This window comes from Leptonotus elevatus, chromosome 3, assembly GCF_054856555.1.
Source record: "Leptonotus elevatus isolate MCC_2025b chromosome 3, RoL_Lele_1.0, whole genome shotgun sequence".
Taxonomy (NCBI): Eukaryota; Metazoa; Chordata; class Actinopteri; order Syngnathiformes; family Syngnathidae; genus Leptonotus; species Leptonotus elevatus.
The window spans coordinates 11,288,027-11,313,831 of record NC_141241.1 but is presented as its reverse complement, the minus strand read 5'-3'; the positions used below and the strand labels follow the sequence as shown (position 1 = coordinate 11,313,831).

The following is a 25,805-nucleotide window of genomic DNA, read 5'->3' as shown; positions in this document are numbered from 1 at the left end:
TGGTATCCATGCATCAAGTGGATATTAAATCAAATGTGTCAAAAGCGAGCCATTCTGCACTTCCCCCTCACTAGTAACAGTGGTGGCTTTACACAAGGTAAGCAGAGCTGCATTGAGTTTTGATGGAGAAACAGCCGTTTCTGATAAGTGGCATTTACTCGATTACCTGGACAAGTTGTTGACTTGGTGAGGCTGGGAGCGTAGTCTACCCCAGCTGACTTCGAGCAAGAGGAATGGTACACACCGGACTGGTCGCACAGATAAACATCGACACTCATGTTTTCACACCTATGGACAATTTAGACAGCCGTCAATGAACATACAAGTAACATGCAAGGTTTTTGGGATGCAAGGAAGAAAGCGGAGGTCCAGGAGAAAATCCCCATAAGCATGAGAGCATGTAAGCCAATATTTGAACACAGACACTTTCGACTGTCAAGCGAGAGTGCTAAGTTAACCACTGTCACCATGCCAGCAATGAAAATATAAAAATACACTATACTGTAAAAAAAAAATAATAATTAAAAAAAAAAAATCTAATACCTGGATAAAACCCATACAAAACACAAACTGAAAACTACCCAGTCAAGTTCAGGAACAGGGAGCGTCTACAGCTACTTTGTACGCTTTGGAGGTGATAAACTGGTTAGGTTTCAGCTGTGTACCTTGCTCTTTCTATAACCTTTGCCATTCTCACGCACACACTGCTTTAATGTCAGCTCAATTAGAAGACAGTGAGAACCATCGGGTCATCTTTGGCGACAAGTTCAGTTTCAATGAACTGTTTTATCTTCATTTAGTTTTTAATGTGTGATGGGGGGCCGTTGACGGGAAATTATCAGATGCAGGTGTAAAGGTCACTTGAGACATCCACACGCAAATTATCTCTGGAAAATGTGGGCAAAAATTGAAAAAAATTACCCTTGTGAGGGTTGGACAACTGCTAATCAATTTGGCTCAAAACAAAGCTAAAAAGTGTAAAAATGTCTTCATGTTGATTTGACAATGTGTACGAATAGCTTCAATGCAGAAATCAAGCTACATTTTGCATAAGATTGTGACCTCAGATATATCTAACAGAATACAAATGTTCTAATTTCGCTTTAATTAAGTAGCTAAAGCATACAATATTTTAGAAATAAAGGGGGAAAAAGTCTACCATATGGTGTATTTTTTGTATGAGTTTACTAAATTGAATGGAAATCATATTTTGCCCATCAAAATAAGGAAAACGCCACATTTTGCCACAAAAATAATAGAGCGGGGGCAACATAAAAGACGGAAAAGGAAAATCTGTCCGACATTAAGGGTAATTGACAACGCTTTACCAAGTGCATAACTTCCAGAAACACAGAAAACAGCAATAAAAATGCTTCATATTGGATGGTAACCAGATTCCATATTTAATAATTCTCATATTGTCATAAAATACTTCACATCTGTTGTTTTCAAAGACAATAAGTAGACAAGAAAGAAACACTGCTTAAACAATGTTTAAGAATCCTCCACTTGAAAATAATAATAGCCTTGTTCCCTCACAAAAATATTTTAAAGCTATTCCCATTTCTACAAAATGTTCGAACAAATGGTACAAAACGAAAAGTTGGACAGAGTGGAACTTAAATTGCTGTGTTGAAAGCGTCATGACTGGAGTTTTGTTTTTTTCTCTTCTTCTCATTACTGGACGTAGATTTCACTCCCGGTGGACCAAGACGAAGAGACCCAACATGAAGAGAACGGCATACTGTGCATGGACATGGCAGACACGTTAGGAGGTTTACATTCAGCCTTACACCGAGTCGGCGGCCAAGTGGTCAAACCTACTTTGAACTTGGGGTAGTCGTTCATGAGGATGGTGACGATTCCAATATATGGCACAAACCTGGAGAAAAGATCACGGGTGAGTCGGCTCCACAGCAGTATGTTAATTCATTTCTAATGTATGAAAGTCGTTTTTTTTCTCTTTTTTTAGCTCAGTGAGAAGTTTCCTTTGATAAATTATTGATTAAAATACGTGCTTGAATCTGTCAAGATCGTTTAAGATGCAAGCCTTATAGTCTTGTATTGTGCGCTAGGCTTGGGGAAATTCTTCTTAACGGGGCAAATAAAATGAGCAGGCAAGGTCGGGCTGGTCAAGAGGACGTGAAGGAAACGTCCTTGATTTGCCTCTTGGGCATGATGGAAAACCCCCATGAAGAGGATCAATCTACCCTTAATCCAAACCTCCTTCAATGGAAATCAACCACAGGCGATCACAGGCGCGTAATCCCCAAATCTAGTGAAGGACTCAAATTGACATTTGGTGTTGTTGACCTTGCAGTTAAGTGCTGCTATGAAATGTACTGTGGCAACTTGGAATTTGGAACTTCGATTTTTTTTGGGGGGGGGGCTCTTTGTCATTGTTGCCATGATAAACCAAATTAAGTATCACGAACGGATATTAGAGTAGCGAATTTTAATTCTTTATCATTGGTGTATTTTTGACTTTAAACTTTTTTATGACAACACCTGAGAACAAACTATTATGTGTGTGGGGGGGGGGGTGTGTGTGTGCGTGTGTGTGTGCATGCGCGCTTCAGTTACCCGCGCGCTCGTCCCACCACGTCCTTTTTCTCCAGCCAGTGTTGTCCCTGCTTGTATAGCCCTCGGTCATCCACAGCGTTATTGTCCCCTTTGGTCAAGAACTTAATGTCTCCATTTTCCCTGGAATTTACAAGCGTGCGCATAATTTAGTCTCTTAACTTCCACATTGAACTCATCTTCAAACATAATTCAGTAGTACTTTTCATGAATCTTTAGCACTCTGTGTACTATTGGAATCTCTCGGCCTTCTATCCTGAAGACCACGATCTCTCCCACCCGGATGGGGTCCTGCACGCGGTTAGTGAGGAAGAGGAGGTCTCCTCTGTGGAAGGCTGGCTCCATACTGCCACTGAAATTTGACGCAAAAAAAATAAATAAATGGGTTTCACATCATTCTTGTCATAGCATTGCAACAGTGTTTCCTTTTAAACCAGCACTGACACACCTGCTGGCTCATTGTCAACATTCTGCCTTCACTGGAAACAATTAGCATGAACAGTCGCAACAATGCCGCTTCTTATTCTTGCTGCTTTTGTGAGCCACTATGGAAATTTTTATTTTTGGGGAAAAAAAGAAATACCAGAAGACGGTTAAAGATCACTGAAACGTGGTCAATAATTGGGATTTTAACTATGAGTCAGTAGTATTGCAAATTCACAATATTATTATTTTCCTTTCCTAAATATCTTAGCTTTGAAGAACACTAGACAATCATCGATGTTTTTTATGGGAAATGTTATGCATTAAAAGTACTAATGGTATCGGTGAGTGCTCAAGAGTTGAGTACTCATACTGGTATCGGTATGAGAAAAAAAAAAGAAGGTATCAAACATCTTTACGGATTAATGGACGGTGGACAACGAATTAAGCAGATAAAATGACTTCCTGCTGTCGATTAAACTGACATCAAAGTGCCTTCGAGCTTGCATTGCTGATGTCACGGCTCACTTGTTTTCTGGGTTTGGTCATGTGACGCGAATTCAAAATAGCCTACCAATGCTTGTTGGAACCTATTGTATGACCCCCACACAAATGGCCTGCGATAGACACAGCAACCGGCGCATTTTCAATGACAAGGTTTTTTGTTTTTGTTTTTTTAAACTGTGGCAAAAATTTGAGAGGGTGCTTTTCCGGACGTACCTGAGAACGACAACGATGGGACTTTCGCTGCCGGTGACTACCATCAGACCCTTCCAGATCATCAGAGCAGAGGAAACTATCATGCCAAAGTTCAGCACTTGGTAATAGAGCTGCAACACACATGCAGTTTATCGTTTATTATTTAACAATGCAAAACATGGAATCCTGCACAATTCAGCACTTTTTTTTTTTTTACACATCACGAGAGCAGTCTAAAACGCTTACATTGCTAAGTTGTCAACATTGACTGTCAGGTGGCACAAAATTATGGTTCACTTACTGGTGATTGGTCAGTAACATTTCAGAAAATGAAAACAATATTTTAAGTTTTGCAATGGCAGATGTTTTTAAATGCTTCATTTAGATTCAAAACACGCGAGCCTGCTTTCATGGAGGACTATAGAAATCTGAGAATATTCACCATTGAGAGTTTGAAAGATTCACACTCAAACCACGCACTGCAGTGAGAGTTAGAGATTGTAGCTATAAGAAGGCAACAGTACCTCAATGCAAATTTTAATAACAAATAATTAGAGAGAAGAATAGTCAGCCTCAATTAAATCTCTAACAATAATATGGGGGGGGGGAAACATTTATATTACATTTTGTACAAAAAATATATGTATATTAGTAAAAAAACGGACTTTTGATTATTAAAACAAACAAATATGTGTAGCTCTTGCTTTACTGAAAAAGAACTGCTTCCCTCATAAAGCCTCTGATAGCTTTTGTTTTGACGGTATGATGTAATTTTCTGTCATGTTTGTAAATGTTACCGTACATAGTGAATGCTGCACTGAAGCTTGATTTGAACTCAATTGTGAAGTTAATCAAAATTACAATTTCTGACAGATAAACGCAAATTCAATGTTTACCTAAAACTCGTTCCCCCAGAATAGCAGTTTACACTATTATCCATATTTAAGCTTCTCAGTATTACAATTTAGGCATATCTAGAATTTTTCAAACACCATTGATGTCAATGCACTTTACTTTTGTGCACAAATTGTACAATAAATAGATTTACATGCATTACTTACAAAATACCAACACGCAATAATATTTATTCTTGCTTGAATTGATGTAAATGTTTTTTTTTACAGTTGTCCTAAATTAAATTGGTGTAAATGTTTTTTTTTCTTTCTCCTAAACGTCACTCTTGCATTTTCCCCCTAGGTTTTTTTCTGAAATTATTCATCCAAGCTTATATTTGTGAATATTGCTGCTGTGATAATCTAATTTTCCTCATGTGCTAAATTAAGCTATTTATGATGCAGTTCGTTACTTTTTAGTCTAAAATGTTGAGGGGGGGGGGGGGGTCTAATGGCATTTTAGGTTGCATGATAATGGTCGTTATGTTTAGGATTTTGATCCACCATGAACGTTTCCTTGATGATCAATGAAAACTTCAGTTAACAGTGCTGTAGGACCTAGCTATTGCTCAAACCTGCTTGGCAACTTCATGTTAGCGTCACACTAATATAGTTAATTTGACATAGGAAAAACAAAACACTGATTTGTTTGTAGTTTTTCTTTTCTTTTTTTCCTAGTGTGTCGGCGGCTAGCGACCGTTAGCTCAGGGGGTCGCTTCCCTACACAAAGAGTCAAAGTGACGCCGTTCCACTCACCTGCCGCTTGTTCATGCGACGCACGTCGTCAAGGAAATCAAACGACATCATCGTGGGAAATGATAAGAGCGTAAAAACCAACGAAATTCACATGAAAACGTGTTTGGGGGGAGAGCATATGCATGCGGCGTCAGGCGCTGCAAAAACTCACATCCTGTCTTCCGGGTGCGCGCAGCGACCGGAAGTCCCGCCTACTCTGGCGCGCTGGGTTGAGTTGTCGCTTCTGGATACGAGCGCGGGAAGGAGGGAGGAGGGGAAGGTGGACATCAAAAGCTGCAACCGGCTCAAAGCCAACTAAAACGATTTGTTGTTTATATCGTTTGTGCTTTTGTTTATTGTATTACATGTCAAATTTCTTACACATAAGTGGTTCGGGAAATGGATATGAGTTTGCCACTCTTGCTCTAATAAAAAAACAAAAACAAAATTAAGGCAAACCAACAATTAATATGACCGTTTATCGACTTCAATAGTTGGCTTACTAAGAAAGAAGAAAGAACATGATTGTTGAATGGAAGTGGGCGTGACCCGGAGCGACTTAGTGACTTAGCGACTGTTATTTTACAAATTAAAAGTTATTATTGCCCATTGAGCCATGGAATCGACTCTTTCAACCAAAGTTCGCCTGTCAGTTGAAGTTGCACATTTAGTTGGGACTCATAGAGCGCGATATTTACTTAAGTTGGAAATCATTAGTTTGAAAACAGCCCCTTATCTTCTGTTGCCGGCTGTTTTTAAATAATCAAATCGCAGACTTTGCCGGAATTCAACCTAAATTATTATGAAGTCAATGCCGTGCAAAGGGTCAATACTTCTTCCTACTCCTTTTTCGAACAAGTACTGTATGTCTAAATTACTAGCAGTGACTGGGCTGACCACTGTCTTACTTTATTTCTTGTTGCTTTAATTTTATGTTTAATTTTGTTTATATGTTAGTTTGAATTTTATTTTATTTTCTCATAATTGTATTTACAATGCATTTTTTTGTCTTTGAAAATATAATAATATAATAACTCTTATAAAAACATTCAAACTTCTGAGAAGAATATTATTGACACGTTAATGATTGATATTACTCCCAACCATTCCCAATGCAACGCTGATAAAATAATAAAGGTGGTGTTTGCTTATAATAAGCCAGCTTGTATCATAAAGCAAACATCCCCTGTCTATGGTAGCGAAATGATAAATGATGTCATTTTAATACTGTGGATAAAGAAATACAGAACAGAAAATAAATGTTCCTTAATACAAATTTGATCTAACAGAAGAAAAACAAGTTGGTCACGTTTGTGTTTTATTGTTGACATGGTGCAATTTCCTGGAGGGAGTCCTGAGGTGACTACAATAATATCATAATCAAGTTGCTTCTCTTTTTCATTGTTTGTCAAGTGTGATGTGTCACATGTACTCCCATTTTCATTAATACACGCGGTGGTACTCTAATATGGCTCACTATGGTTTTTTTACACCTCAGACTTGCACTTTAGCTTAGGAGTACATTTACAGAGCATGTGCTAATAAATGGCTTAAAATAATCATTAAAGCTTTGTTATCATGTTATTACAATGTATTAACATTACCTCTTCCAATGACGTTTTTTTTCAGTCATTGCTCTTGAGAAAAATTATGCAAACATATTTACAATAACTATATTTACTCCTAAAACACATTTGGTTATGACATTTTGACTTCAGAGTTGGATAATAGTGCAGCATTAGTATTTATTTATTTATTTATTTAACTGTTTTTATGGGTAAAAATGTATGATTGTAAAATGAAACATTTTAGAAATGTTAAGAAGCAGGAGCTTTGCATCATTTAATGTATATACCGTAACATTTCTTTTCGCTCCAAATTGGCAGAGGTCCATGAAAATTGTTAAAATCCCACATCTCCATTTATGTCTCATTCATGCATCCATGCCCTTTAATCGTTGCTAATTTCATGTGTGTTTACGACGTAACCCCTGTTAAATCCGGCAATGGGCCGCCGCATGAAAATGTGTGACCGCCACAACGCGTGAACAGAATTTCACAGTCGGTTAAGTGATGACTTTACACTCCATTAAAATTACTGTCATGTTTCATACACATAATAAACACATGCGCTTCATGTCTCATCTACAGTACATCATGTTAGCTGCTCTTCCAGCATCCAATCACAAGACTCCACTGAGCACTTAGTAAGGTTATTAAAAGTGTTTACTGTCTAGCTAAAAACATGCCTATGATTTATCATAATGAGCTGTTTTTTGGTATTTCGCTATAAAAACAAGTCATTGGGAAGAATTAGTCATTGCACAAACATTGGCTAACTGTTCAAATACATTTGGCGGGGACTGTACATCAGTAATAATCCCAAATTGTTTGACTCCCTGGCATTCATTTATATGATATCTAAAAGAGAATGAGGTCCATCACGCACAAGCACGTGCTTGTACAGTGAGTGATTAGGCGCCCGCCGCTCCCATTTCAGGTGCGATTACGCATCAAGGTTGTCTTGTATTGATAGTGGACAAAAGCGACGTTTTGCAGATAAAACTTTGCTGAAATGCCAGCTCGTCTGTGGCATTTAGGCACCTGTGATGCTTTTCATATCGCCCACGTAAATGCTAACACCTAGCGCCAATGCTAATTAAGGTCAGCGAGACAGCAAAATGCGAAGGACTCTCGATATAGAACGCTGGTCTATCTTGTGGACAGAACATCGGCTTTCTGCTTCTATTGCTGGTCTTATCTGTTTAAAAAAAATGACATGCAAATAAGCTCAGGGTATTTTCACCACTTTATAACTTGGTGTGTCATAAATGCGTTTAATGATGTGCTCAGATTGGCCAAGTCCACATTAGGCCTTGTTAAACATAGAATGTCTTCAGTCGCCGACTGGCAATTCACTCATTTGCTGCTCTTATAATAGAGACTAAATGTTCAGATTGTCCCAAGTGATGTCTTTATTGCATTCCGCCAGAGCTGCTCGTGCCGTAGCAACTTTTTCCCTTTAATTTTCTCCGCTTCGCTAACAGCTTCCTACGTAATGGCATGCGGGAAAATTATTCCCTATGTCTCATTGTTTGACGACATTCCAATCAGACTATAATGGGACTTGTTTAAACAGACACTGACAATATGAATACATCTTGTGAATGGAAAACACTTGTGGGTAAAATATGAAGAACATTATGCGTTAGGCTCAGTTTTGAATGACAGTCGGAGGGTTATTCATTTAGCAATATATGTAATATAATATATTGGTTACTTTACAGTATATAGACAGAATTATTTCAAAGCATTTACATTATAGAGTCCTATAATTTTGTTGCATTTATTCATTCATAAAAAAAAAATTTTTGCCCCCCCCCCCCCCCCCCTACAAAAAAAGCAATAAATAAAAAACTATTTTTTATTTTTTTATTTTTTTAAATTAAATATATACTTGTCGGATGACTGACCAAACAGTAGGTGGCAGGAGTGTCTTATCCGGTATCAGTCACATATTCATTCATACACAAGTCCAGCTTATAATAGACACAAGATACGCTCAGTTAAAGTATGAATAAAAAAGACCTAAGAAAAACTTGTTGACATGCAAAATGTAAGTCTTTGTTGTGTTTAAAAGATGCAACACTCGTACGGCTGGACATCATCAAAAATGACAAGTCAACTTTTTTTGGGGGTCAAGAACCCGTTCAGTGGTCTCTTACATAAAGGCTGACTCACTAATGACCAAGGAATCACAACTGATTATCATGATGAGGTTAGCCTTTTGCATTGTAAACAAACACACACGTTGGGCCCCACACGCCAATCTCCAAATTTAGCCACTGGCACAATGTTGGTACAGCTTTATCATCTACATCCCAATGTGCGAACTATCTCACTATTATCAAATATTCCTGATCTGCATAAATCTCAGCTCTTCCACTTAACATGACATCACACTTTTCTTCACATGAAATTATTTTTTTAACCCTATTTGGATTAGCACCAAATTTGTGATTGAAATAAAGATCCACATATGATTGTTCGATTACGTCAGAAATTCTTGACAAATAGTATGCAATTCTATTTTATGTATTTTGTGTGTGTCATCTTGTCAGCACTTGATAAAATTGAAGTCAGAAAAATATTTTTTTTCTTGGTAAATGGGTTTCAAGACAAAATGATTACAGTGTTGCTATGCTAAATGACTTGATGTGTTTTATGACCAAAAACAAATGATACGAGCAGCTATCAAAGTACGAGTTCTTGTATTGACTGTAGTGTTTTTGACTCTGCATGTAAAACAATTTGTGAGTACTACAGTACACTGTAACACATTTCTGTAAAATCTTTTTTTAATTTATATTTTAAAAATACAGTAATGTACTGAGATTTTTACAAGAATTCGCTGGCAATTTTGTTGCCAGTTATTTTTTTGTAAATACTACAGTCAATTCTTTACAGTGTATGTGTATGTATTTACTTAGTTGTTCCACATGAGGTATGACATTGCTGTAGTTTTTTGGGGCAAATTCAACTCGACTCTATTTGGCTTTTGGACCTTGTTTGCTAGTCTATGGTTACCTTCTTGCGACTGGCTGGTGGCCAGTCGCTAGTCACCCCACCTTTCATCTGAAATCAGCTAGGAGAGGCTACAGCAATATTAATTTCCAGTTAGCACCCCCACAAATCATGAGGAACTTCAATGTGTATAAAAGTAAAAAGTGTAACTAGGCCAAGATGCGTTAAGACAACTTCAGGACCGGAAGATTCACTTTTCCCCCCTACATTTCCTAACAAGATGATAATGAAAGAATCCACAATATGCTAATAGCTTTACTTAAAACACATCACACGCACTCTCAAAACCTCTCACAGCTTTGTTTTATTTTACGTCATATTTACCATGATGTGTTTAATATACAATGAGTATTTGTCACTGTACATCTGTGTCACATGACCACACAATGTTTCCGTCTCCGCTCGCTTGGCCTCTCGCTGTACAAAAGTTGACTTAATGTTAATGATGCTTAACATTATCAATATTTATACATGTTCTTTTCATTCACAGAGGACATACTGTGGTAATCACGTGGAACAAAACGATAGCCAATCAGTAACTGATTCAAGAAAACGTAAGCCTATAACAGTATAATAAACAATTTGTTCCAACTGGCTAAGTATTTTTAAAATATGTTCTACCATTGTAGAAATGACAAGAAGATTAAGTGCGACATTGCCACTGCAGTGAAAATACAAGGAAAGCTGCTACTGCTAGTACTACTAATTTTTCTTAATTAGAACTTCCATCAATAAAGTCTTAAGACACGGAATGGTGTCTAATCAATTCATGATCTGTATTGCTTCACAATGAGACTTCAACAGCAGCCTTCAGGCTCTTTGTGGCATCTTGCTCAGCCTTCCTGAGCGTCCGAGGGCTGCCGGCAGCTCTCCGGCCAGCCTGTGGGCTGCAGGAGCCAGCAGCCTGACTCTTGCGCTGCAGTAACGGGCTCCTGGAGCCTTTGGGCTTGGCCGGTGCCATTAGAGAGTCCAAAAGCTTGAGGGACCTCAAGCCCAGCAGACCGCAGAAGTAGTTACACTGGTGCTGCGAGACAAACGCCTCGAAGATTTGAGGCTTGCCTTCCATTTGGAGGCCTTGATGTCTGCAGCCACAACAGCAAAATACGATGAGAAAGTGATACATTTTGCTGTAAAATCATTTAAGCACGATATACTAACCCTGCATATTTGACTGTAATTCCAATGTTGGTGATCTTTGTATCGACCCCTGAAAAACAGCACAGTGTATAGTTTTTTTCCCTACAATTCACAATTGTTCAACTATTTGCAACATGCATTTGGGGAGTGAAAAATCCTAGTTTACCCTCAAGCAAGGTAATAAGAAGATTTCCGTTGGTCCATTGAAAGATCCAGTGTTGCAGAGCACAACACTTGAGCCCCACCTCGGAGGTGGTTCTCATCTCGATCCTCCCCGTATGGTCCATCACTACATATTTCTGATAGTCTCCAGCCAGGTCAGCCTCCACCGTGGCATAGGGGATGGTGTTCGCTGGCCGGTACATCAAGTAGACAGGAATAACCCTGGTTTGTTAAGGATCAATGTTAATTCAATGGCACAGCATTGCACAGATAATGAGCAAAAAATAACAAGCATTTCCACCAAGTGCGGCTCAATCAATCAATCAATCAATCAATCAATCAATCAATCAATCAATCAATCAATCAATCAATCAATCAATCTTCATTTATATAGCACCTTTCATACATTAAAATGCAACTCAAGGTGCTAAACAATTAAGACATCCATAATACAATAAAAAGAAAAAACACCCATCCCCTAACACCCCCCCCCCTCCCCCACCGACAGACAAAAAAGGCGGGGCACAGAGAAACCATGTGAGGAAAGGCACCCAGGAAACAATGGAGCTAAACACTTTAAGACAACAAAATAGAAACAGGTAAAAACTAAAAGAAAAAACTAAGAAAATAAATAAAGGAGTTAAAAAGATAATTTAAATGCCAAATTAAAAAAGTGTGTCTCTGCGGACCTGATGCCCTCCGGCAGACTATTCCATAGGTGAGGATCACAGTGGCTAAATGCAGCCTCACCGTGTGTTTTGGTCCTCACCCTAGGAACAGATAAAAGGCCACTGCCAGAGGACCTCAGGATCTGTGACGGTTGACACGATAAAAGCAGGTCAGAATAAATTAATTGGCCCAAGGCCGTTAAGCCATTTAAAGACTAATAAAAGCACCTTAAAATCAATCCTGAAACGCACGAGGAGCCAGTGCAGCGATTTTAAAACTGTGAGGCAGATGTGCAAACCACTAGCTCATGTGCCACAACTTAAGCATGAAGAACCTGTAGTCAAACTCACTCCAGAGGAGGCCCAAAGCTCTCGATAACTCTTGTCTCTGCAGAAAAGATTTTGCAGTACTCACGGGCCAGATTCTGAATCTTACAGTCCTGTATGCAAAACAATGGAAAATATCAGGTTAGAATTAATTACAACATCAAACTTTCCGTTTAGAAGAGAGACATACCTGCTTGACTAAGTCCATGTTCCTGTCTGTGAGGCAGTGTTCCCCCTTGCCGCCATAAGCGATGTGGTGTTGTGCTTTGATGATACACGTGTTACCAGATTCAAAAACAGGCTCCAGGCCATAGATGACTTTAGCCCTCCATACTTTGTGGGTACAACCTTTGCCGATACAGGATTTGTGCACCATCACACGACCAAACAACTTGCTGCCCCAGACACCACTGTCAGCCACACCCTTGCTGAACACCAGGGGCGCCATTTCGATCTCCTCCCCAACTTGATGACAGGACAAACTAGTTGGAAATGCATTCAACGTTTGGTTGTATTAATAGTTAACATCTGACCTTACCACTATGGTCCTCACGGAGAGAAATCCCTGCCAAAACTGAAACACACATTGGGAGAGAGAACACATTTAGTATTATCGCAGCTAAACAGTTCACATAAAATTGATATGCCAACTAACTACATACTCTCTGGACCTAGCAGGAAGTCAGTTGAGTCACTCCCGTAGTCATTTGCGATAGTACATTTGTAAATACCGGAGTCTTTGCTTGATGCTTGAACGACGGCCAAATTAACATGGCTCTCATCCGCCGCACTGAGAGACAAGTAGAAATACACAGAATCAGTAATCATTTATAAAAATACAAAAACAATTAACATGCTAGGAACGTACCTTTTTTTAATCCGGGCAATCTCCAATTGATTTCTGTACCAAGTGATGGTCGAGTCAGTGAGAACGTTGAAGAACTGGCACCACAGTTTAAGGTGCCCCAAGGCATCTGCGAAGTTTTCACTGCGGATCTTACGGATGACTTGAGGAGCTAAAATGAAGAGATGTGACCATGAGGATCACGTTTGCATCTGTAGTTGGGGTGATAATCTAATAACAGAGTAACTAATGATACCATCACAAAAGGTTGCCAATGTTCATGTGATTTGCTGAAAAAACAGTAGCAACGTAACTGAAGAGGAAGTAGAATAGAGTAATGCTATCCTGTAGTTTTAACTTTTATCATCATCTGATGTCTGCAAAGCTCTGAGGAGGACTAATTCCCGAAAAGCTGAAAGCATCAATGGCCGAGTTGGGAAGATCTGCTCATCAGAGATGTTGAATGCATTTACAGACATCTTTAACCTGTCAGTCATCCTGTTTCAAATCTGCCACCGAAATGCCCCTCCACCAGAAAAAAAACAGCAAACCGCACTATTGCCCCTCAAAAAAACCCAGACACACTGTTTAGTGACTACAACTCAGCGTTTAACACGGATAGTAGACTGACTAAGAAACTGCTTACCCTCGGATAACCTTTACCTTTACATGGGTCCCATCTGTCCTTCTCAGTTTTCTCACTTTGGCTGTCCTCGTTGGGCGGTTGGCTCGATGCCTTTGTCACAGCAGTCTTCTTTCTTTCCAGCATTGGCGATCTCTTTTCTACAAGAGAAGCTCTATCATCGCTGGGCTGAAGAAGAGGTGAATGTTGAGAAGAGTCTGGAGATATGATTGACGCGGGACTGGAGTTAAGCATGGTGTCTAGTGGCGAAACCTCTTGTTTCATAGGTTGGTGATCAGGTAGTAAGTTGGTCTCAGGTTTGTCCTTGGAAGAAAGGATCTTGCGACGGGCCCCTGAGGCCAATTCTTGTGGAGTTGCAGGAGTAGGTAAAGAATCACAATTTTCTGTCTGTAATAATGGACTGGCTTCAGTATTTGGATTCGGTAAGAAGTCTTTCCCTTGAATGTCTTCAACCATCTCTTGGATATGAAGGCAGTTTCCTTGTGTATCTGCACCATGAACACTTTGACTGGGAAATCTCAACACCTCCAGTGAACAACTAGTTGGGTCGCGTTGTATTATCAGTGTTTGAGAAGTATTTCCAGTAGTTTCTTGTTGAATTTCAGTGTCAAATTTAATATCTGGGAAGAAGTTTTCCAAAAGTCCCAAATTTTTGCCCTGAATCTGATCACTTTTGGTTCTTGATGTGGGTCTTTGAGTTGCTTCTTCCTTAGGATTTATGGGAAGACAAGGGTACGTTTTTGAAGAATTTGCATTGGGAATGGCCACAACATCTTGATTGTATTCTATGCTGAGGGGATCAACAACAGATAAAGGACAGGAACTAGGATCATCCTGAAAAGTATTACTCTTTCCTGGATGACTTTGCTTTACAAGATGTTCCTTTGGAGAGGTTTGATTATTAGGTATGCTATCAGGTACTGACTTCCTCAGCTGAGTTTCTTTCTCTTTAGGCTTCACTGGAACGGAAGAGTAGTTATTTAAAGAACCAGCATCGGGAATGTCTGTGACATCTTGATTGACTTCTTTGCTAAGGGGATCATTGACAGATAAAGGACGAAGGCTAGGATCTTGATTACGTTCCTTCACAAGATTTCCTTTTAGAGAGGTTCGATCGACATGATTCTTAGGTATGCTCTCAGGTACTGCCTTTCTCCCTTGAGTCACAATCGCTTTAGGATTCACGGGATCAGAACAGGAGTTATTTGAAGAACCTGTATTGGAAAAGGCTGTAACATCTCGATGGCATTCTATGCTGAGGGAATCAACTGCAGATGTAGGACAGGGACGAGGATCTTCCTGAAAAGTATGACTCTTTCCTGGATGACTTTGCTTTAAAAGATATTCCTTTGGAGAGGTTTGATCGACATGATTCTTAGGTATCCTGTCAGGTGCTGACTTCCTCGGCTGAGTTTCTACCTCTTTAGATTTCACTAGAATGGAAGAGTAGTTATTTAAAGAACCAGCATCGATAGTGTTTGTGACATCTTGATTGACTTCTATGCTAAGGGGATTAGTGACAGATGGATGAAGGCTAGGATCTTGATTGCGTTCCTTCACAAGATTCTCCTTTGGAGAGGTTCGATCGACATGATTCTTAGGCATGCTATCAGGTACAGCACTTCTCCCTTGAGTTACAATCTCCGTAGGATTCACGGGATCAGAACAGGAGTTATTTGAAAAATCTGAATTGGAAAAGGCTGTGACATCTCGATGGCATTCTATGCTGACGGAATCAACTGCAAATGAAGAAGGATTAGGATCCTTTGGAGAAATCTTATTTGTTCCCAGTTGGGTTTTCTGTACATGTTCCTTTGGAGTGGATCTATCGACACTATTCTTTGGTATGATTTCAGGTTCTGTCTTGATCCCATGAGCTATAAATTTATCATTTTCAATTCTAAGGTTTTGAGATTTGTCTGCAGCAGTGGGATGTGTTACGAAGTCTGAAGGGATGTCTTGAGCAGGACTAGTTACTGCTGAATCAAGAGCCCTTATTTGGGCTCTCATAAGTTCTGCAACAGAAACGACTCTGGTTACAGCTTTGGGGAGTTCTTGGATGTCTGTGAATTGCTGCTCATGTAAACGGGGAGCTTTTTGGTATGGCCCAGCAGTTTCAACTTTAGTCTGTTTATTAGACTGTAATTCCGAGTTGGATTTTAAACTAGACACTTTTTTATCCTTCTTAGACACAACCACGGAATTAGAGACTTTAGTTACTTTGTTGTCATGTTGTTGAATCTTTGGTGAAGCAGTGGTTTCAGTCACAACTTTATCATTTTTTTCTTTTGGCACCACCAGCCTTTTAACCTCATTAGCATCTACCTTCTTATAAACTTGGCCTTCTTGAGATGCTTTTATCCCTGCAACACATTTTACCACTAAATCAGCTTGGCTTTGTCGGCCCGCAAATGAAAGAGGTTGTGATTTCTGCGGGACCGTGTGGCTTCCTCTTAATCCCTTGGAATGATGCTGTCTGTGTTGTGGTGATTTGACAATAGGTGCGACCAAATAGTCCTCTGATGTAGCTGCTCCTTTCAGTGGGGTTTTCCGCTGTGGTCGTGCATCTGCTGCTGCCAAACGCCGGTCAGGTGGAGGCTCCGGGTTGACAGGTGCATCATTCCCACTCATCCATGTAGGAGCCTGTGTAACCTGAGGAGACAATTCAAGCACATGTTTCCAGGCTGTAAATGTTAATGATACTTTAACCCTGGCTGTGCAAACATGGTAAACGTGTAATTCCAACAACAGCAACAATGGACCAACTATAGATACTATAAGCTATCACACGCTCATGTGACATATGTTGTCATGAGTGGCTGGTGCTGTTTGTTGGCTCAACTGCAAATCACAATGTATTTATTTTTAGGAAGCTTCTCTTCGAAAGCAGGCCTATATTAGTGCAAATGCTACAATGGTAAGATATGTCTTCTGGAATGTCAATTCAGAATGATGTTCAATTTATTTAGTGATTTCTTTCTTTGTGTAGTTAAGATGAGAGTTAATTTAATAAAAAAATATTACTTAACCTGAGAGATGTATTTGAAGCACTATAAGGTTACATTACATTGATTGTTTTTCCCTCTCAGATTTGCACTATATAGCTGTAAGATCATGCCGATTTACATTCTGTTTGACACTATTTATTTCAATGTTTGCTTCACAACACAATCCTCATGCTTTGTTTTGTTCAAATCGTATCTGGTGTTCATTTGAGGGTCGTGTCTATTTGAAAGCAGGGCATGACAGTAAGATGAGAAGATTCCGATTTCAGAAGTATTAAGAACCCAAGACGTGAGCTGTTCTGTGATGTCTATTCAGATATGCTGCAAGAAAATGCTCATGATGTGTATTTTTGTTTGTTTGTTTCTAGTGATTAATATATATTTATAAAGCATATTAAAAAAAATTAAACACAGTTCTCAGATTTGAAATATTATACCAAGACTATGATTACACTTCTAATCCTTTGCACCCAACCGTGTTTCTAGAGGCCACATATGACCTAGTGACAGGAGCAACTTATGTAAACACTGGAATGGAAATACAGTCTGATTTAGAATAGGCTGCTCAACCGTTGGATTCTATTGCTGCCAAAGCAAGAGGAGATAGTGAAGATGGTCCACAAATGTAACTTCTGTATCTACTAGCTTGGTTTTGGTATCAGTGGCAAAAGATCAGAAGGTTTGTATCATAGCATTGACCGAGGAAATATTTGGATCCATTGTTACAAATTGTATTGCACGTGCAACGGTTAAAACATGTTCCGGTTAAGTTGCAAAAGGGTGATGAGATCAGTGTATCGGCTCTCTGATTTGTGGTCGAGACAGTGTCAAATCCACATCACGTCTGAGCATGAGCTGGTCCCCCTTTTATAATTAGCAGGAGAGGTTCCCTGAGTCACATGACATTCCATAATAGATGAGATAAGCAAAGGCTAATAATGTTCACTTTGCTCATTTAATGCTGCAAAAACTGACTTCAAAAGCAGCCATTTTGATCGCTCAACCTTACATTATTACAACATTATGAAACAAGTATTTGTTTTAAATAACTAATGTTATGTTATGTGCGTGTTTTATCTCCTTCCCCTCTATCTAATCTGGAAAAGCTCAAGTCTATTCACATTTTGCTTTGAGTCGTTGACGTGTGGTTACAATGGAATGTCAATCATTTTGGAGAGGCACTTCAGTTGCGCTGCGTCTTGTCTCACTGATGTCAGTAGCTGCGCACACGCTTGCGTAAGCCCTTCTCTCCAGTAAGTGTTCATGATCTCTCAGAGGCAAAGACATTTGACTGGCAATTGCAACATAACATGACTTGGGTTTGATTATGTTTTTGTTTCCACTTGTTCTCGTCAGTGCTCGTTGTGTCCACCAATCAGCTCCCTCCCTCCAGCCAATCGTCCTGTCCAGGTGTGCCTTGTTGTCTCATTAGGTTGCTTGTATTTATGCTGCATTCGAGGAAGGTAGGAAGTCGTACTAATCCCATTTGGATTGTCCTTGTGTTCGAGGCAAATGTAAACAACAAAGATTAGTTTTTTGCTTTCTGTCTGTGTTGCTGTTGTTAGTCACGTTGGTCTAGTAATGTTTCCTTTTGTCCTGTGTTTACTCCAAATTTTGCATCACACTAGAATACATCACGCAGCTCCACTGGCACTGCAGTGACATTGTTGCTGCTATAAATAGCATCAGGTTGCTTGTGTCGGCTGGCACGATGCTCCCATGAGCTCATGGGAGAAGAAAAAAAAAACTCACCTCACTCTGCGTGGACAGATTCCTTTGCTTTGCTTTTGTTTCCTTTTGCGGCGGCTGATTTGAGGTCTTCTCCGGTAAAGCGTTCCTGTTCTGGAGGATCCCATCCACCGATCCAGGCTCAGTCACATGCTGCATGTGACGGCTTGAGAGCTGTTGGGGTGCATTTTGAAGTCTGGAGGAAATGCAAGGATTCTTCTCTGACACTTTCTCATCACGTTTAAGGACACTTTCCTTGTCTCTCCTCGCACCTTCTGGAGAGCGAAGCGCCTCGGAACTTTTGCTCCTTAACAGTTTTCCCAAAGGCGCTCTGTTTTGATGTTCTGTTCTGTTTCTGCAACTCTCAACTTCCATGAGCTCCGCTGAGCTGGCCTCTCTCATCTCCTCTGGCGTCCTCTCACCCTTGGGGCAAATCTTGATCTTTTTCTTGGCAAAGGGAGTCTTGGCAATGCCAGCCACGATTCCATTTTCGTTATTTGTTTTCGCACAAGTCTTAGTCAAGGGTGCCGGATTCTCCTCCACCGGTTCCTCTGCTGGTTCCACCTTTGAATCCTCACAAACAGATGGATTTAACTCCTCAGTGACCTCATCCTCCGTGCAGCTGGGCGTGCTCAGGAAGGCCTCCATGGTGGAGCGCTGTTTCCTCTGTGAGCGTTCGGGACTGATGGTTCGAATGGGCTCCTGATTCTCCTTGCCGTCGCCCTCTTTACCCCGGCCCTCCGTTTTCTGCTTGAGCTTGGCAAAGTAGCGCTGGTGGATCTTGAACTCGTTCATTCCGCCCACCTCCAGAACTCCGGAGCACGACACGATGCCTTTGTTGTTACTGGCCGATACCTGGTAGATGGCGGCGTCCTCCACAGTACAGCTGCGAGGGGAAGACCATTCAACTTTTTCACGATTTTATAAGTAGGACACAGGGCTTGATTGAGATAAACTAAACATATTACTGAATTCATTGTTGCTAATATCTCCTTTTTTAAAGTGGAAATCAACCAAAATAATATGTTTTATGATTTATATTGTATTTGTGGAATATGCATTCAGCAGCAAAATCTACCCATTTTTATCAATTTCAGACTGGGTGGGGCATAAAACATTATTCTAAAAAAAACAACTAAAAAAAACATTACTCTAAAGCTTTTTTTCTTTCTTTTTTACTACCCCTGAAACACTTCAATGTATTCCATACCATTCCGTATACATACTTGTAGATGTGCAGGGAATGAGTTTGCCCGTTGCGAAATATTTCATATTTAGGAAGTCCACAGAATCTGTCCAACTGTTTATCATCCTTATACCAAGTAAGTTGAGGGATGGGATAACCTGAAACACACAAAAGAGTAACAAAAAACCCCATTAGAAATACTACTTTGGTACTAATAATAATACATTGAGTCATCATTTTTAATATTTTTTTCTTAATAATTATAACTAATCAAAAATAATGTTCCCCCATTCTATTTTTGCTATTCACACTTTCTTGATGCTATATCAAATTAATTTAGAATGTCTCTGAAAAAACAACAACTAACTTTTAGTCATTATAATATGTGTACAGATATTTTTCAGGTGATTAAAATATAGAGACAATAATAATTTCTTTATAATATATGGTATTTTTACCATAATGCGCACTGTAAAAAAAAAACAGCTAGTATTTTTGGGGCTTTAAACCGTTATCTAAGTTGGAACAACTAAAACATAAATTATTGACATTTAGGGCAGCAATGTTAGTTAGCACAGCAAAGAAAAGAGTTGTTCTGATCTAAAACAATTTGCTGATTTGTTTTTACATCATCTTTAAGTTGGGGGACAATACAAGGGAAAATTATTTCTGTAAACTCTTTATTTCTTTGTTATGAATATCGGGAAAGCCAAGTTTCACAACAAAACTGAAAATATTTGGTTGAATTGCCTTTTCTTTTTTTTTTAAAGTGTACATCATAGGTCTCAACCTCCGGCTCTCGAGTCCTGCATGTTTTAGATGTTTTCTTTCCTCCAACACACCTGATTCAAATGATCAACTCATCAGCAAGCTCTACAGGAGCCTGGTAACAATCCTGATCATTTGAATCAGGTGTGTTGGAGGAGGGAAACATTGCAAACGTACAGGACTTTTGAGTTTGAGGCCCCGTCCAGACGAAAGCAAACAAATCCCGTACACACAGAAGCATTTCAAGACTTGCGTGTGTCCAAAAGAAGACGGTGAGGACGTTTAACGGCTGTAATGTATATGCCAAGTCAGGAGTGGCGCTGTAGCGCAGCCACAGGGCGTTAACGGAAAGCGTAGAAGAAGAATCAGCAAAGAAGACGAACCCTTTTTTTCTAACTTTATTGCAATCTACGGAACAAACGTGGCTTTGCATGTATCGAAACAACATGAAAAAAACGAACACGGGAGAAGTGACAATGGCGGGTGATTCAAGTACAACACCGCTTGTTGAACGTGGGAATAAAGTAGCAAAATATTTTGCTGCATAAGCAAGGAGGCTGCGCAAAACGACTACGACACGGCTATCCGCCAGTTATTATTTCCTGATTCAATACGTGGGCATCTGTTGTTCACCCAATTTAGTTGGGATGTCATGTCACACTTGACAAATCAACGTCGATGCTTACCAGTCACCACGCAGAAGAACTTGACGTTGCAGCTCTCTGAAACGGCTTTGGACTTGAGAGTGGTCACGAAGGCGGGCTGCGTTTCCTGTGTCAGTTGTGCTATCACGCTGCACAGCGTGCTCCTGTGCACAGAGAAAACATTTAATCGACCTCCACCAAGGCTGAAAAGACCCCTGGATGATTGGAATATTCTGACATTCCTGCTAATACTGTCGCACCCAGTGCAAGTGGACTGTAACCTCGAAATTGTCAAAACAAATTCCTCGTGCTCGCCAATTTATACAAATAACATATGCCAATAATTATGCCAATTTATGCAAATAGAAATGAAATACAGATGAAAACAAAGTAAGAAATTCCATTGGCACAATATCTTGAATGGAGCTCATTATGGCTGTGCACACACATGTGTACACATGTGATGTGTCTGGTGTTGCTCTCCTCCATAATGTCGGGGTCAGTGCGCTCTTTCACAGCCCATCGCACGCAACTCATGAGCGAAAACCAACATGACACAAATGCTTTTAAAGTGTTATGCGCATATGGCCTTTGGCCTCTAGGCACCACTTGATGTTGCTGTTTGATTAAGCAATAATCGATTGCACAGGAAATACTACCGCTAATTGGCTTTAATGAACGTCGTGGTCTCTTCATGTTTATATTTACCGCAAAAACTATACAACAAGGATTTCTCCGCTAAATATGAATCCCGTGTTTTTCTTGCGGATATCAAATATGTATTTCACTCAATAACATTCACGACCTTTAAGAACTTTTATATAGGGGATTGTTTTTCAAGTATTTTTCCTTAAGCGAGCCAAATTACAAATTCAGGGAGGGATCAAATTATTTTCCTCACTGTCTCTGCATTTTATTTTCTCTCTTTTTAAAGGATGACAAACACTTAGTTGTGTTTGAAAATGAAGAAAATAAATAAATAAAAAATAAATATATATATATATTGGGAGCGTGACATTGTCATATAATATAAAAATATATATATATTGCAGAAATTGATGTTGATACTTTCAGAGATTGAAGTGGACATGAGTAGCGATGTGTATGTGAATTTTGTTGATAATTCATAGCATGTTTGTGTCATTAAGTGACGTTTCGCTTTTGCACATGTACAGTTGTGCTCATAAGTTTCTATACCCCTCGGGCAGTGGTGGGCAAACTCGGTCCTTGAGGGCTGGAGTCCCGCAGGTTTTGGAGGTTTCCCTCTTCCAACACAAGCTGATTCCAATCAACAGAATCGTTATGGGGCTTATGCAAAGCTTGCAGATGAACTGATCATATACCAGCTGTGTAGAACTCCGGCCCTCGAGGACCGTGTTTGCCCACTCCTGCCCTAGGGGTATCTAAACTTACAAGCACAACTGTTATGTTTTGTTTTGCTTCAATATATTTCTTTATGTTCTTAGTCAATCACCTGAGTCTCTATCATGTGAATTGTCTTGTTCGCTCTCTTAACTGGTGTAAAGTGCATAATGTCACATGATCATGCATGTACACATTGTACCTGTTCTCTGGCCTAACGTTGGAGATGTAGCTGCAGCCTCCAGGCCGGCTATTGCCAGTGATCCCGTTCCCGGATCTTCCGTTGGCCGATTGGGAGCGTGACATTGTCCGCCGTGAACCCATTTGAATGTGCACAAAAGTTCCCCCCCCCCCCAAAAAAAGTAAATTCCTTCAAGCTACTGCCGATGAAAACTGCAAGGGAAAAATAAACATGCTGAGGTCAAACATGATACAAGATCAAATCAATTGATATACGCAGTGGCCTTAATGCAGTGCACTCACCGTGGACAAGGTCACGTCCCTCTTTGACAGATGCCCCGCAGCTCTGACTTGAGGCTCTGTGATTTCCAATCAAACAAGAGTATGTGTACACATCGGCTGCTGCTGCTGCGCTATTTTTAGTGGGCCCTCAAATAGGCACTAGAGTGCATCACACTCGCCCCCCCTCCAACCTGCATGCACACCATTGTATACAATAGGATGCATCAGGCAGCCAAACAGCACGTTGACACTAAAGAAACACTGCAGAAGAGGAAAGATTGACTTAAGATGGGAAGTCAAGTCAAGGTCATTGCATATTTGCTAGCTCCTAATATAGAACAATTTGTGAACGTGACTTGTTGCTTGTATCGCTTTATAACTAAGAAATCATATCTGGTAGCTTAAAGTGGATGTTGCCAGTTCTGCAAATGATTGTGAATGTAATGGAAACGGTAAAAATTAAAATTGAATTCTAGAAGTACAGTTTGGATTTCAAGGAGAGCCCTATCATTGATTAAAATACAAAAAAATATTATATAATGTATTTATTATATTCCATATACAGAGGCAACTCAGAATAAGAAATGTTTAAGAATAAAAACATATTTATAGCCAAAAGTATTTATTTTTCCTTTGTCATAAAAAACAACAACTAAAATATGTATTTTAATTGTTTTTAGGAGATTCAAATATACAAAATTTGGACTCAAATAACGACCAATCATGGCTCACCTGTTTGCTTAGTTTGGTCATGTGACATTTGCAAATTGAGCCCTTCGACATTGTGATGTCATTTTTAGTTGACAGCAAGTGGCAATTAATTAGTGAAGTCATGCGATTAATTACAATTAAAACAATTAATCGCCTGACACACTGAATTTAAAAATATATATTTTTTTAATGAATTTATGGCAGTGAATTAGTTAAAAAGGCAGATAGCAAATTTTAAAGAAAAAGTTTATAAAAGAAAATAAATTAAAAATAGACATATAAAACAGTAGGAAAAGGATTAAAGCATGGTTTGTAAAAAACAAAAAAACAATTCATTTGTTTTTACAAATGTAAGAGCTGACTTTGAGCTCTATTTGCTTGTCTGAATCTACAAATTTTACACAATATGAACTGAATTTTCTCTTAGTTATTGGTTTGGATGGTATGGATTTTCCAGTAAAAACTAAATGACAAAAGTGCTTCATCATGATGATGAGCTGGGACGTGGAAAAGGCTTCATTGTCCACTGACAATCATTTTGGCTCCCGGAGGAAAAGCAGTAGAAATAGAACGGCCCTAAAAGGACACAACTCACTAATGACTGCATGCTTCTCATCTTCACACACACAATCATTGGACTTGCATACACTACGTGATGAATTAAGAGTCCCTCGTTGTGTGCGTGTACGTGCACTAAATGAAGTCCATGTAAACGTCTCGCATGTTACCGCGGTCACGTGACACGTTTCTTTTGGGCCAACAATTAGTCACTGCACTCCTCACAAAATGTGACATGCATGTAATTGTTATTCTAAAAGAATACTTGCAACACTTATAGCCATGCTCACAGGAATTCGCATATGCTGAAGTAGCACATATTTAGAAGTATTTCTCTGGACAAAACCTTGCTAACGAAATATAATAAATGATATTATAATGACTAAGAGCAAACAGCTGCCACTTTATTTTGTGAGCGCAGTTACCTCATCATGGTCGGGATATTTCAGACAGGGTGTGTACTGATGGATCAAAGACCCAGAGTGTGGAAATATTACAGATGTTATGCGACCACGCCCCCCCCCCCCCCCCCCCAACCCCCACCACCCTTCCTTTATAAACAACCAGAGAGGACCACAATCTACCCTACTAGACATTTTCTGCTGTTTACCCCCCAAAATGTTAAAACTCGTTAGTGATTATCTTCCAAGGGTTCGGGTTAAAGGACCTATGCGAATACTCCCCCTTGTGGCTGTGAGCAACATAGGAATGACCTGAGCAATCTAAATGGATGCTGTGATGACATCATTGTAAATGAAATTTTCAAATGCAAAAAAAATGAATGAGTAATGTCACAGTTAACTCATTCACTGCCATTGACGGCTATAGATGTAAAAAAATAAAATAATTTTAACTATTTCTATTAATTTAACATTTGTTTCCACTTTTGTTAACAAGAGTATGAAATCCTAGATTTTTTTTTATTGTATATTTAGAACAGATATAAAATCGTGAGTTAACCAGTGAAGTCATGCGATTAATTCCGATGACAAATTTTAATCGGCTGACGCCCCTATTTTTTTATATTGTTTTCTTTAAAAAAGAAAATAAATTGTAAGAAAAAAATATTTAAAATTAGGTGCGTCAGGTGATTATTTTTTTTAATCTGAATTAATTGCAATTACTAGTTACCTCACGATAAAAACAAAAAGAGGTTTCAAAATTAGGGGCGTGAAGTGATTTTTTTTTTTTTAATTAATCACATGACTTCACTAGTTAACTCACGATTAATAAAAAAAATGTATATCTGTTCTAAATGTGCAATAAAAAATTATAGGTTTTCATATTCAAAAGTGGGAAAAAAATGCTAAACTAATAGAAATAGTTTAAATGAATAGACGTCAATGGCAGTGAATGAATAGCTACTCCCCAGGTACTCTAGAATTTTTTTTTTTCTCGATGTTTCTCTCAATATAGTCCTATCTGTCAAAACGGAAGTATGAAGTCACAATTTCTATATTACATGGGTGTTGCCTCATGATGAACTATGTTTAGCCTCCACTCCAAATCCCACTGTGGCTTAGTACAGCAGATTTATAGCTGGGGGATGACAGACAAGACCACGTTTGCAGGGACTGTTGTTTGCGATGTGTGTAAAGGTCAAATCATCTTTAGACTTTGGTGCCACTCGCCGTGCACTTCAGGAGGTAAAGGTACCTGCACAATATAATGACTCCCAAAATGTACT

General features: G+C 39.3%; 2 protein-coding genes across 3 annotated transcripts; both read right to left on the bottom strand.

Annotated features, from left to right (window-relative positions):
- Positions 1-1,379: 1,379 nt before the first annotated feature.
- sec11a (SEC11 homolog A, signal peptidase complex subunit) lies at positions 1,380-5,532 on the bottom strand. Its single transcript, XM_086072108.1, has 6 exons — positions 5,352-5,532; positions 3,724-3,833; positions 2,783-2,932; positions 2,584-2,703; positions 1,825-1,882; positions 1,380-1,744 (listed from the first exon to the last, which is right to left on the bottom strand). The coding sequence occupies exons 1-6, from the start codon at positions 5,400-5,402 to the stop codon at positions 1,694-1,696; spliced, it is 540 nt and encodes a 179-aa protein (XP_085928234.1). The 5' UTR covers positions 5,403-5,532; the 3' UTR covers positions 1,380-1,693.
- A 4,667-nt stretch (positions 5,533-10,199) lies between these two features.
- On the bottom strand, positions 10,200-22,855 carry LOC147176931 (alpha-protein kinase 3-like). 2 transcript variants are annotated; one of them, XM_086072064.1, is made up of 13 exons: positions 22,590-22,855; positions 21,068-21,189; positions 19,654-19,771; positions 18,452-19,313; positions 13,715-16,346; positions 13,076-13,223; positions 12,870-12,997; positions 12,746-12,781; positions 12,398-12,672; positions 12,232-12,320; positions 11,217-11,434; positions 11,072-11,120; positions 10,200-10,995 (listed from the first exon to the last, which is right to left on the bottom strand). In XM_086072064.1, exons 1-13 carry the CDS (start codon positions 22,709-22,711, stop codon positions 10,698-10,700), a joined length of 5,097 nt encoding a protein of 1,698 aa, XP_085928190.1. In that variant the 5' UTR covers positions 22,712-22,855; the 3' UTR covers positions 10,200-10,697. The 2 variants fall into 2 exon arrangements, with proteins under 2 accessions (XP_085928190.1, XP_085928191.1); XM_086072065.1 differs by lacking the exons at positions 10,200-10,995; positions 11,072-11,120; positions 11,217-11,434; positions 12,232-12,320 and having other exon boundaries at positions 12,560-12,672; positions 13,698-16,346.
- Between the last annotated feature and the right edge of the window lie 2,950 nt (positions 22,856-25,805).